Raw genomic sequence first — 13,919 nt, forward strand, 5'->3', positions numbered from 1 at the left:
GTGATACCACACACTTTGTAGTATCACCAAAAACCTATGTAAAGTACGCCAAACAACATAAGATTTTACATTTTAACAGAAAATGTATATTGAACATGTTGAAACAGAAAGCAAGCATATATTAACAGTAAATGAAGAAGTAGATTAATAATCCATTTTCTACTGCTTGTCCCTCATAATTTTGACAAAATAATAGAATAGCAAATGACACAATATGTCACTGCATACGTCAGCAGCCAAATTAGGAGCCTTTGATTCCTTATTTATTAATAAAAGAGAAGTTGTCTAGTATGTTCACCGTATTATTTAATGCCAAAATTATTATTTGATTGCAAATACAAATGTGTGTTTAATGTATCATAAGATTTTCTGTGACGTTCCACGTCCCAAGAGCTAGCTTCTGTAGCCGAGGATCGGACCGCCAAGTGCCCTGCCTTCGGCTGCCGCCCAGCTCACAATGCACCCGACCTCTATGGCCCCTCCTATGAGTGGTGAGCCCATTTGAGGGATGACCCACGTTGCCTCTTCGGGCTGTGCCCGGCCGGGCCCCATGGGAACAGGCCCGACCACCAGGCGCTCGCCATCGTGCCCCAACTCCGGGCCTGGCTCCAGAGCGGGGCCCCGGTGACCCACGTCCGGGCGAGGGAAATCTGGGTTCATTTCGTTGTAATTCCATAGAAGTCTTTGAGCTGCTCTTTGTCTGATCACTCACCTAGGACCTGTTTGTCTTGGGAGACCCTACCAGGGGGCATGAAAACCCCCAGACAACATAGCTCCTAGGATCATTGGGACACGCAAACTCCTCTACCACGGTAAGGTAGCAGCTCAGAGAGGAGCACCAAACAGCAGTTCAGAATACCCACCCTTTTTGGGTACACTCGAGGGAGTACTGGAAAGTGCTCCTCCGGGTGATTCCCTTGTCCTACTGGGAGACTTCAACGCTCATGTTGGCAACGACAGTGAAACCTGGAGAGGCGTGATTGGGAAGAATGGTCGCCCGGATCTAAACCCGAGTGGTGTTTTGTTATTGGACTTTTGTGCTCGTCACAGTTTGTCGATAACAAACACCATGTTCAAACATAAGGGTGTCCATATGTGCACTTGGCACCAGGACACCCTAGGCCGCAGTTCCATGATCGACTTTGTAGTTGTGTCATCGGATTTGCGGCCTTATGTTTTGGACACTCGGGTGAAGAGAGGGGCGGAGCTTTCTACCGATCACCACCTGGTGGTGAGTTGGCTGCGATGGTGGGGGAGGATGCCGGACCGACCTGGCAGGCCCAAACGCATTGTGAGGGTCTGCTGGGAACGTCTGGTAGAGTCTCCTGTCAGAGAGAGTTTCAATTCACACCTCCGGGAGAACTTTGAACATGTCACGAGGGAGGTGCGGGACATTGAGTCCGAGTGGACCATGTTCCGAACCTCTATTGTCGAGGCGGCTGATTGGAGCTGTGGCCGCAAGGTTGTTGGTGCCTGTCGTGGCGGTAATCCCAGAACCCGTTGGTGGACACCAGCAGTGAGGGATGCCGTCAAGCTGAAGAAGGAGTCCTATCGGGTTCTTTTGGCTCATAGGACTCCGGAGGCAGTGGACGGGTACCGACGGGCCAAGCGGTGTGCAGCTTTAGCGGTCGCGGAGGCAAAAACTCGGACATGGGAAGAGTTCGGGGAAGCCATGGAAAACGACTTCCGGACGGCTTCGAAGCGATTCTGGACCACCATACGGCGCCTCAGGAAGGGGAAGCAGTGCACTATCAACACCGTGTATGGTGCGGATGGTGTTCTGCTGACTTCGACTGCGGATGTTGTGGATCGGTGGAGGGAATACTTCGAAGACCTCCTCAATCCCACCAACACGTCTTTCTTTGAGGAAGCGGTGCCTGGGGAATCTGTAGTGGACTCTCCTATTTCTGGGGCTGAGGTCGCTGAGGTAGTTAAAAAGCTCCTTGGCGGCAAGGCCCCGGGGGTGGATGAGATCCGCCCGGAGTTCCTTAAGGCTCTGGATGCTGTGGGGCTGTCTTGGTTGACAAGACTCTGCAGCATCGCGTGGACATCGGGGGCGGTACCTCTGGATTGGCAGACCGGGGTGGTGGTCCCTCTCTTTAAGAAGGGGGACCGGAGGGTGTGTTCCAACTATCGTGGGATCACACTCCTCAGCCTTCCCGGTAAGGTTTATTCAGGTGTACTGGAGAGGAGGCTTCGCCGGATAGTCGAACCTCGGATTCAGGAGGAACAGTGTGGTTTTCGTCCTGGTCGTGGAACTGTGGACCAGCTCTATACTCTCGGCAGGGTTCTTGAGGGTGCATGGGAGTTTGCCCAACCAGTCTACATGTGCTTTGTGGACTTGGAGAAGGCATTCGACCGTGTCCCTCGGGAAGTCCTGTGGGGAGTGCTCAGAGAGTATGGGGTATCGGAATGTCTTATTGTGGCAGTCCGCTCTCTGTATGATCAGTGCCAGAGCTTGGTCCGCATTGCCGGCAGTAAGTCGGACACGTTTCCAGTGAAGGTTGGACTCCGCCAAGGCTGTCCTTTGTCACCGATTCTGTTCATAACTTTTATGGACAGAATTTCTAGGCGCAGCCAAGGCGTTGAGGGGTTCCGGTTTGGTGGCCACGGGATTAGGTCTCTGCTTTTTGCAGATGATGTAGTCCTGATGGCTTCATCTGGCCGGGATCTTCAGCTCTCACTGGATCGGTTCGCAGCCGAGTGTGAAGCGACCGGAATGAGAATCAGCACCTCCAAGTCCGAGTCCATGGTTCTCGCCCGGAAAAGGGTGGAGTGCCATCTCCGGGTTGGGGAGGAGACCCTGCCCCAAGTGGAGGAGTTCAAGTACCTAGGAGTCTTGTTCACGAGTGGGGGAAGAGTGGATCGTGAGATCGACAGGCGGATCGGTGCGGCGTCTTCAGTAATGCGGACGTTGTATCGATCCGTTGTGGTGAAGAAGGAGCTGAGCCGGAAGGCAAAGCTCTCAATTTACCGGTCGATCTACGTTCCCATCCTCACCTATGGTCATGAGCTTTGGGTCCTGACCGAAAGGATAAGATCACGGGTACAAGCGGCCGAAATGAGTTTCCTCCGCCGGGTGGCGGGGCTCTCCCTTAGAGATAGGGTGAGAAGCTCTGCCATCCGGGAGGAACTCAACGTAAAGCCGCTGCTCCTCCACATCGAGAGGAGCCAGATGAGGTGGTTCGGGCATCTGGTCAGGATGCCACCCGAACGCCTCCCTAGGGATGTGTTTAGGGCACGTCCAGCTGGTAGGAGGCCACGGGGAAGACCCAGGACACGTTGGGAAGACTATGTCTCCCGGCTGGCCTGGGAACGCCTCGGGATCCCCCGGGAAGAGCTAGACGAAGTGGCTGGAGATAGGGAAGTCTGGGCTTCCCTGCTTAGGCTGCTGCCCCCGCGACCCGACCTCGGATAAGCGGAAGATGATGGATGGATGGATGGAAGATTTTCTGTTTGAATAAAGCCAGTAATGAAATTTCTGTGTACCCTTTATTTCGAAAAGTATCGGAAATTATCGAAATTTATTTTGCTACCAGTACCCAGGGGCATCACTAGACCTAATACTGTACTGGGGCACAAATAAGCGTGCAAAGTGCGCAAGCAAAAACATTTTTAGCACTTTTTTTAATCATGAAATATACATAAATAGTGCTTTAAACTATTAAATCATATCAGATTATGTTGTATGGATCTTTGATTAACCACCTGAAATTCGGTCCGATCCGGTGGCCATGTACTGTTCGCCTGTGTATCGGCTGGGGACATCTCTGCGCTGCTGATCCGCCTCCGCTTGGGATGGTTTCCTGCTGGCTCCGCTGTGAACGGAACTCTCGCTGCTGTGTTGGATCCGCTTTGGACTGGACTCTCGCGACTGTGTTGGATCCATTATGGATTGAACTTTCACAGTATCATGTTAGACCCGCTCGACATCCATTGCTTTCCTCCTCTCCAAGGTTCTCATAGTCATCATTGTCACCGACGTCCCACTGGGTGTGAGTTTTCCTTGCCCTTATGTGGGCCTACCGAGGATGTCGTAGTGGTTTGTGCAGCCCTTTGAGACACTAATGATTTAGGGCTATATAAGTAAACATTGATTGATTGATTGATTGAAATTAACTAATGCATTTGACCTACTTGTGCACTTTTTTACTCCAGACTTCTAAACTGCTACTGGTAAAAGCAAAAAGGAAGAGCAATGAATCTTTTGGAAATATATATCGCAGTAATCATCTGCAAATTTAACATCTACAAAAGTAAAACAAAAAATAAAGCACCCCTACATCTCTGGTTTTTTTTATATTATTTAATTTCCATTTATGGCAATGTGGCTAATCCTATTTCAGATACACAAAACTATAACATATACACAAAACAATAAAGCCACAGTAGTAGAATAAATGAACAACTGTTGTGTGTCTGTTCAGGGAATCATTTTCTGAGAAGTAAACTGTAACGTCTCCTTTTCATTTTTGCAAAGTGGTCAACCACTCTGGACAGACATGGAAATATCACAGTAACTGTTATACAGTTGACCAGTGGTTCCCAACTGCTGGGACGTGACATAAAAGCGGATTGTGTGTCATTTTTAGTGAGTCGCAGTCACATGTGTGCATGAAAAAAAAAAAAAAGTTTAGGGAGAAAAAAATCAAATTGTGGCAACAAAACCAGATATTTTTAGCCATTTTTCTAGTGACTATTAGTGAGTATTTTAGCAAAAGGCAAACCGACTAACAAGTTGGAGGACTCAGGACAGACATGGAAATATATATGTTTTTAAAATCTAAATGGGGCAACAAAACCCAATATTTTCAGCCATCTTTCTGAAAACAAATACAGAAATGTTACAATTTTTTCTGGAAACAAAACCAGATGCTTTAGCTGTAGCCATTTTTCTGGTGACAAAACAAGATTATTTTAGTCAAAGTCACACCGATTAACAAGACAAGTCTACTGTGCTATTTTTCTGTGAAATAAACTTGAATGATTTAAAAATGTGGCTCACGACTTGATGATATGGAAAAATGGTTGTATTCCGGACGATAAACCATTTGAGAAGCACTCAACTCACACATGCTTACTCCAAATCATCATTGATGCAGAAGCAGCAGACAATAACCAACATTATGTTTCATGTTCATTGGAAATTCCCCCGACAGCTCGTACAGCAAATGAATATGTTTGTCTTGATACAAAGAATAACGTTAGCTAACTTAGCATCAACTTAAGACAATAATGTTGCCTAGCTAGCTAGGACTTCACCTACATCTCTCATTCCTGCTGCTTCTTCTCTGCTGCGGGCGAATAACTTTCTGATATCCATCTAGGAGTTACAGTTTGAGTCAAATCAAAATCAAAATAATAATAAATAATAATAAATAATAAAAAACGTTACCTACCTCAGCAGTGATTCGCATTCTCTCTCTCTCTCTCTCTTTCTCTTTCTCTCTCTCGCTCTTTCTCAACTGAAGTCTCGATCCACACGTGAATAAATTACCATATTAATTAGCCATGTGCTCATTGTTACTCGAGTGAATACAGTAGCAATCAATTAGCATACTAAGTAGTATGTGCGCTGTTGTCTATGTTATGTAGACTTAAAACTCTGAAGCGTTTTTTTTCTATTGGTGAAATTTGTACTGGGGCACTGCAGATCAACACTGGGGCATGTGCCCAAGTGAAATCTGTCTGGCGACACCCCTGCCAGTACCAAAACAATCGGTATGGGGACAACCCTACTATATATATACCGTATGGTCCAAGACTTCCCAGCGCTTGCACACACACCAAGAATGAAGTCGAAATAATTGTCTGTAGAAATAACAAACTGTGGAAAAAGGGAAGGGCTTTGAATACTTTCCGGATCTTTCCCGCAAACAGGTTTTATCCGGCCCGCGGGATGAGTTTGCTAAGTATGAAAATGAGCCAGAATTTTTGAATGAAAAAAACTGCTGTTTTAAATGTGTCCACTAGATGTCGGAATAGCAATTATTTGTATCTTTGTCGATTATGCGACATATGTAAAAAAAAAACAGATGTTAGTCCAGCAGTTGAGGAAAATGAGCAAACTACATAAATAACATCCTGTAAATTGATTTTGACATAATTTTTTATCGTGATAAATTGAAAATTAACACCAATAAGTTGACATAATTTATTCAGAAAGTATTACTAATGATAAATATTGTTAGACTACTATTAACCGCAATATTTAAGTGTAAAAAAAAAACAACAACAAAAAACATTATGATTTGTACATTTTTAGAATGTGCTTGTTCTATTTTTAAACAAAGAAAACAATCTGAAGTTGTCTTTATTTTTAGGTTATCGTGCTGGGATTTTACCAGTCTGGCCCACTTGGGAGTGGACTTTTCTCCATGTGGCCCCCGATCTAACATAGTGTCATCCAGGAATTCTTTAGTCCACTCTATGTGTACAGTCTTATAGGTGAAATAACCTTTTGAAGTGTGACATATATAAATGTAAATGTGCAGCTTTTCAACTCATATCTCCAACCAAAGATGGCTATGTTGTATTATATCTCATTAGCTGGGGTCAAGTTCCCATGTGTGGGCTTCACAGTGGCAGAGGGGTTAGTGCGTCTGCCTCACAATACGAAGGTCCTGAGTAGTCTGGGGTTCAATCCCGGGCTGGGGATCTTTCTGTGTGGACTTTGCATGTTCTCCCCGTGAATGCGTGGGTTACCTCTACTTGGGTTTCCTCGCAATTCCAAAAACATGCACCTGGGGATAGGTTGATTGGCAACACTAAAATTGGCCCCAGTGTGTGAATGTGAGTGTGAATGTTGTCTGTCTATCTGCAATGAGGTGGCGACTTGTCCAGGGTGTACGCCGCCTTCCGCCCGATTGTAGCTGAGATAGGCACCAGCGCCCCCTGCGGTTGAAAATGGATGGATGGATGGAAGTTCCCATGTACATGTCTGTCCAGCAGTTCAGATTACCCATTGATTCGCAACAAAGGCAAACTTGACACTCAAGTCAGCCACTGTTCATCCTCACAAAAGTCAAACCACCATTTATTCTCACAGGAGGGTGGAAAAATGGAATGGCCACAGGTGGAGGTGGAGGCTGTACAATGAAGGCATCGTGTTGCAAAAGCTTGTCATCCCTCATGTTGTCTTTCTTCCTTCAGATGTCCGAGGGACGTCAGTGCCAGGTACACCTGCTGGACGGTAGAAAGCTGCAGCTGCAGGTTCAGGTAGAAAGTGACATTTGATCTCACATTCCTGTGTGGGGGTTTCACAATACATCCATTCTACTAACTTTTAGCTTGTGCCTCAATTTGTGTAGAGTAAATGTCCAAAGATAATAACACATTGAACTGTTTTTTTTTTTTTTTCAGCCCAAGCTTTTATCCCGAGACCTGCTAGACTTGGTGTCATCACATTTTAACTTGAAGGAGAAGGACTATTTTGGACTTTGCTTCATTGACGACACGTAAGTAGATCCGTTAACACAACAACAATTTCAATGTATTTATGTATAAACCCGGTTTCCTTCGATTCCACAAAGTCAGTTACATGTTTTCAATTACTATACATGAAGGACTGATAAGATGTTCTCCTCATCCTTGGTAGTGGTCAGCATAACTGGCTTCAGCTTGATCGAAAAGTCCTTGATCATGACTTCTCAAAGACGTCAACAACACTGGAACTTAAATTTTATGTGAGGTTAGTATGTTTTTTTGTAACTTTTACAACCATTAAAGCTTACTTTATTTTTTGATTACATGATCATTTATGTGAAAGTGTAACCGTCTTTTGTATCTATTGTAAACGTTTAGTTTTATTTAGTCTTTTAATGTGTATTTATCATTGTTGCGGTATGCACAGACCAAAGACACTGCAATTGTATTGTGTGCCTGTTATGCAAGGACAGTGATAGGTTCTATTCTGCTGTACTATGTTCAATTGTGGTGCAGTTACATGTGTAGACCAGCAGATGGCACTCATGTACATGCGTGATCACCATATTGTCAATAAAGCCAATGGACAACATTCCTAGAAAATGTACCTGATGTAACAAAGAGACCCTCTTTACAGATTTTACATTGAGAAGATCACCTTTTTAAAAGACAACACAACAGTGGAGCTTTTCTTCTTGAATGCCAAATCAATGGTCTTTAATGTAAGTATTACCATTTGTTTGTGGATTATGCAGCCCTTGGAGGCACTTGTGATTAAGGGCTATATAAATCAACCTTGATTTATTGATTGATTTGTGTATGTGTGTGTGTGTGTGAAACGATACATGTGTCTCAATAAATTAGTTTAGGTATTTGCTTGAAGTTAATTTGTTAATTAGTTTTGGTAATTATTTTTTAGTCTACTTTATACTTGCAATTGCATTAACCTTCTCATCCTTATACTTTCCATCTTTTGTAACTGACCTCCTGTGTGGAGCAAATTCCCGTGTGGATCAATAAAGTGTGTCTAAGACAGGGGTAGGGAACCTATGGCTCGGGAGCCAGATGTGGTTCTTTTGATGACTGCATCTGGCCCTCGGAAAAATCTGAGCTGATGTTGCTTAAAACGATAAGTAATGAATATTTTCACTTGTAATCACAGTGTTAAAAATAATGTTCAAAATATAAAACATTCTCATGCATGTTTAATCCATCCATCCATTCAAGATGTTGCGTTAATGGTAAGAAGTTATTTAGTTATTATTGGTTAGTTTGGGGCTTGCCTTCCTGGGGGTTCTTTAGACCCGCAAGCAACGACATGAGAGCCTTTTTCAGGGTTGCAATATTGTTTTATTTTTCAATAAGTCTCTCAGTTGTTTTCCAGCAATTGTATTTCCAACCCCAACCCCATCTCTCCTCCTGGCTGCTGCTTATAACAGAGCGACAGGTGATTAGATAACAAGGCCCAGGTGGGCCATCTAAGCACCTGTCGCTGCAGGCCACGCCCCCTCCACAGTTAGCTTCAGAATAACAATGTTATTACAAAGAGTAAGAGACCTTTTATACTCTAGAAATGTTGGTCTTACTTTAAAATGCATGCGTTTAGTTGTGTTCAGTGTTAAAAACAATATTATATGGCTCTTACGGAAATATATTTTAAAATATTTGGCTTTTCGGCTCTTTCAGCCAAAAAGGTTCCCGACCCCTGGTCTAAGTGTTAGTCTAAATAGAGTGTGAACCTTTTTTTTTTCTTTTACAATATTAAAGTTTTGTATTAATTTTGTTTCTTTTTGAAAACTTTTAAGACATACAATCTTGAAATATTACATTCTATGTGTAGAAAATTCATGGAATATACAAGTGTCCCTTTTCAAATAGAACTACTAAAATAAATACACCTTTCAAAGATATTCAAATGCACCACTATGCACGTACATATCATCCTGTACAAGATGTACATACTCACTCATTATACAAAGACGTGTGTACAAATGTGCTTGATTAAGAAAATAATCATGTAAACAAGCCAATGTTTCCGTAGAACAGTGGTTCTCAAATGGGGGTACGCGTACCCCTGGGGGTTCTTGAAGGTATGCACAGAGGTACGTGAGATTTTTTTTAAATATTCTAAAAATAACAACAATTCAAAAATCCTTTATAAATATATTTATTGAATAATACTTCAACAAAATATGAATTTAAGTTCTTAAACTGTGATAAGAAATGCAACAATTTTTTTGTGGACATGTTCCATAAATATTGATGTTAAAGATTGCTTTTTTTTTGTGAAGAAATGTTATGAGTTAATAAGTTCATGAATCCAGATGGATCTCTATTACAATCCCCAAAGAGGGCATTTTAAATTGATTACTTCTATGTGTAGAAATCTTTATTTATAAGTGAGTCTGTCAGAGTTAGTGTGTGACGAACCCCAAGATGCAGAGATGGAGGCAGGCATTGGAGAAGAAAACATGATTTAATAAAGATACTAAAACAAGAACAAACCAAAGGGGTACAACAAAAAGCGCGCACGAGGCGGATAACCAACTAAGAGAGCTAGCATGGGAGCTAGAAAACAAATAATAAATAAATAAATGGTTGGTACTTGTACAGCGCTTTTCTACCTTTAAGGTACTCAAAGCGCTTTGACACTACTTCCACATTTACCCATTCACACACACATTCACACACTGATGGAGGGAGCTGCCATGCAAGGCGCTAACCAGCACCCATCAGGAGCAAGGGTGAAGTGTCTTGCTCAGGACACAACGGACGTGACGAGGTTGGTACTAGGTGGGGATTGAACCAGGGACCCTCGGGTCATGCACGGCCACTCTTTCACTGCGCCACGCCGTCCCCTTATATGAGTGTACTATTTTCAAAACAGTACAGTATCTTATAAAGCTGTGGTTGTGCAGTACATGATGATAATACACAGTATTGATTGACACTGTCAGATAGCTAATAATTTATAATATGTTTATTATCGTGGTTGTACTTTGCAGCGATGCACAACTGGATGGGACAGGACAAGTAGTACAATTATATCTGATGTGAAAAAAATTAATTGTGTGTTTGTAACTGTGAAAAATAAACAAAAGGAACTTAGCATGGAAGCTAGCAAAAACAAAAAGGGCCTAGCGTGGAAATTAGCGGGTAGCGAGCAGGAAAACAGACGTCGTACTTGTAATATGAAAACAATCTGGAAGCAGGGAACAAAAAACAGTAAGCTACAAACATCTAACGAATATAGCTTACCGCTACGCTGCAAAGACACGACACGGCACGACAAGACAGGGGCGACAATACATGACAATAATCCAGCCCTTGGCTGGAGGACCAAACAGGTTCAAATAGGAGCGAGCTGATTGACACCAGGTGTGGCCAGGTGCCAATGAGCCGCAGGTGATGGGAAACAGCGCTCAGGGAGAAAGATAGGAAATGACCAAAATAAAAGCGCTGACAGGAAACAAAGACATAAACAGAGGAAAAACTAAAAAAAAAAAAAAAAACCGTCAGGGGGCGAACCTGACAGAATCCATCCCATCCATCCATTTTTTACCGCTTATTGCCTTTTGGGGTTACGGGGGGCGCTGGCGCCTATCTCAGCTACAATCGGGCGGAAGGCGGGGTACAGCCTAGACAAGTCGCCACCTCATCACAGCCTGACAGAATCACTTGTTTATTTTTCAACAAGTTTTTATATCTTTTTTCCAAATAGAAAGAACACTATAAATGAGCAATATTTTGATCTGTTATACAACTTAATGAATCAGAAAGTGATTACATAGTGGTGCATTTTACTTCTTTATCTCTTTTTTTTTTCAACCAAAAATGCTTTGCTCTGATTAGGGGGTTCTTGAATTAATAAATGTTCACAGGGGGTACATCGCTGAAAAAAAGTTGAGAACCACTGCCATAAAAGACTGACAATACAAACTACCATGTGTGTATGTTTCCACCACGCGGTGATATTTAACTTGGGGTAATATCGAGAAAAACGAGCGGTACTTGAACGCAACAAACGGTCAAATTTTTGTAATCCCCGTTTTTTTCGCGGGGCTAGCAGCCTGGTTGCCATGGATACAGACCGCTGAACCTGCTCGGACCGTACCATTGTGACAAACACACTCCATATCCTTGTAGGAACTCAAGTTAGACTTTCAGGCACTAGAATTAGTTAACTTTCTAATTAAATATCACGACACTGGGTTTATATAAAAACTATTTTGATTTAATGTGCTTAAAAACATATTGTTTGGAACAGCGCGGTCCCCATGGTAGTGGTTTAGTCCGTAACGAGAGGACCGAGGTACGGTCAAGTGTTTGGCGGAACTACACTTTGTAGTCGTGTTTAAATTGTGTCGCTTTTAGACCTAACTTTTTTTTTCCTTTTAAATGAAAACAGGAGACAATCGAAGTGGAAAGTGGACATGTATTCAAGTTAGCTGCATTCGCGTTGCAGGTAAGAACGCCGCTTTCTACTAAAATCAATGTCATTTACACTGATAGCCACATTTCAAACAGCTCCTGTTTGTTCGGCACAACACTTGGTCGTCTTTTTTGCCCTTTTGAAATTCACAAAAACTTATTCAGGCAAAGTATCTAACATAAAATTGACACATAATAAAATGTGAATTATGTACATTCGTGTTTTTTGTATGTAAATAATAGTGTATCTACTATTATTTACAACAAATTGTATATTGCAGCTATTCAGCAATTGCACATTTAAACCCTTATTATTGTTTGTACTATAGCCTACTGTCTTAAAGATGTCTGGTGTAGCAAAGTAACTTTCTGCCAAATCTCAATAAAATATATTTTGAAATGTCCACTGTATATAGAAGTTTCACAAATACAATACTGCATGGTAAGTCATTAAGTGAGTCTTGTTACAATGTTGTTATTCACTTCAATATTCACCTTTTTTTTTTCAGGAAGCCAACGGGGATTACACATGGTAAGAGCATTTTGTGTAGTTAAGACAAATGTTAATCCTTAAAGGCGTACATTTCAGAATAATATGATAACCGGCATAGCTCGGTTGGTAGAGTGGCCGTGCCAGCAACTTGAGAGTTGCAGGTTCGATTCCCGCTTGTGCCATCCTAGTTACTGCTGTTGTGTCCTTGGGCAAGACACTTTACCCACCTGCTCCCAGTGCCACCCACACTGGTTTAAATGTAACTTAGATATTGGGTGTCACTATGTAAAGCGCTTTGAGTCACTTGAGAAAAGCGCTATATAAATATAATTCACATAATTCACATAATTGTCGGGCTTCACGGTGGCAGAGGGGTTAGTGTGTCTGCCTCACAATACGAAGGTCCTGCAGTCCTGGGTTCAAATGTGTGGAGTTTGCATGTCCTCCCCGTGACTGCGTGGGTTCCCTCCGGGTACTCCGGCTTCCTCCCACCTCCAAAGACATGCACCTGGGGATAGGTTGATTGGCAACACTAAATTGGCCCCAATGTGTGAATGTAAGTGTGAATGTTGTCTGTCTATCTGTGTTGGCCCTGCGAAGAGGGGGCGACTTGTCCAGGGTGTACCCCGCCTTCCGCCCGATTGTAGCTGAGATAGGCGCCAGCGCCCCCCGCGACCCCAAAAGGGAATAAGCGGTAAAAAATGGATGGATGGATGATAATTGTCATTTCACACTGTGTATTGCAACCACAAATCTACAAACCCCGTTTCCATATGAGTTGGGAAATTGTGTTAGATGTAAATATAAACAGAATACAATGATTTGCAAATCCTTTTCAACCCATATTCAATTGAATGCACTACAAAGACAATATATTTGATGTTCAAACTCATAAACTTTATAGTTGTTTTGCAAATAATAATTAACTTAGAATTTCATGGCTGCAACACGTGCCTAAGTAGTTGGGAAAGGGCATGTTCACCAGTGTGTTTCATCACTTTTTCTTTTAACAACACTCAATAAACCTTTGGGAATTAAAGAGACACATTTTTGAAGGTTTTCGGGTGGAATTCTTTCCCATTCTTGGTATTTTAGGCTTCATAATGTGCCACACATTTTCAATGGGAGACAGGTCTGGACTTCACTCTTTTACTATGAAGCCACGCTGTTGTAATACGTGGCTTGGCATTGTCTTGCTGAAATAAGCAGTGGCGTCCATGTTAACGTTGCTTGGATGACAACATATGTAGCTCCAAAACCTGTATGTACCTTTCAGCATTAATGGTGCCTTCACAGATGTGTAAGTTGCCTTATGCCTTGGGCACTAATGCACTCCCATACCATCACAGATGCTGGCTTTTCAACTTTGCACCTAGAACAGTCCTGATGGTTCTGATGGTTCTATTCCTCTTTGGTCCGAAGGACACAACGTTCACTGTTTCCAAAAAACAATTTGAAATGTGTACTCGTCAGACCACAGAACACTTCTCCACTTTGCATCAGTCCTTCTTAGCTGAGCTCAGGCCCAGCAAAGCCGGCGGCGTTTCTGGGTGCCGTTGAAGAATGGCTT

At 42.8% G+C, this 13,919-nt stretch overlaps 1 protein-coding gene across 5 annotated transcripts in view; it reads left to right on the plus strand.

The window, feature by feature from the left end:
* The window catches only part of frmd4ba (FERM domain containing 4Ba), a 125,870-nt gene that overhangs the window by 65,724 nt on the left and 46,227 nt on the right, over nucleotides 1–13,919 (plus strand). For 4 of the 5 annotated variants that reach the window (XM_061874769.1, XM_061874770.1, XM_061874767.1 and 1 more), the window contains 6 exons: nucleotides 7,153–7,218; nucleotides 7,363–7,457; nucleotides 7,598–7,690; nucleotides 8,063–8,147; nucleotides 11,834–11,890; nucleotides 12,366–12,388. In XM_061874769.1, the coding sequence (XP_061730753.1) occupies nucleotides 7,153–7,218; nucleotides 7,363–7,457; nucleotides 7,598–7,690; nucleotides 8,063–8,147; nucleotides 11,834–11,890; nucleotides 12,366–12,388 (419 nt within the window). Of the gene's footprint in view, nucleotides 1–7,152; nucleotides 7,219–7,362; nucleotides 7,458–7,597; nucleotides 7,691–8,062; nucleotides 8,148–11,647; nucleotides 11,738–11,833; nucleotides 11,891–12,365; nucleotides 12,389–13,919 lie in introns of those variants that run through there. The other variant, XM_061874771.1, reaches the window with a different exon arrangement.

This window comes from Nerophis ophidion, linkage group LG16 (genome assembly GCF_033978795.1).
Source record: "Nerophis ophidion isolate RoL-2023_Sa linkage group LG16, RoL_Noph_v1.0, whole genome shotgun sequence".
NCBI classification, from domain to species: Eukaryota; Metazoa; Chordata; class Actinopteri; order Syngnathiformes; family Syngnathidae; genus Nerophis; species Nerophis ophidion.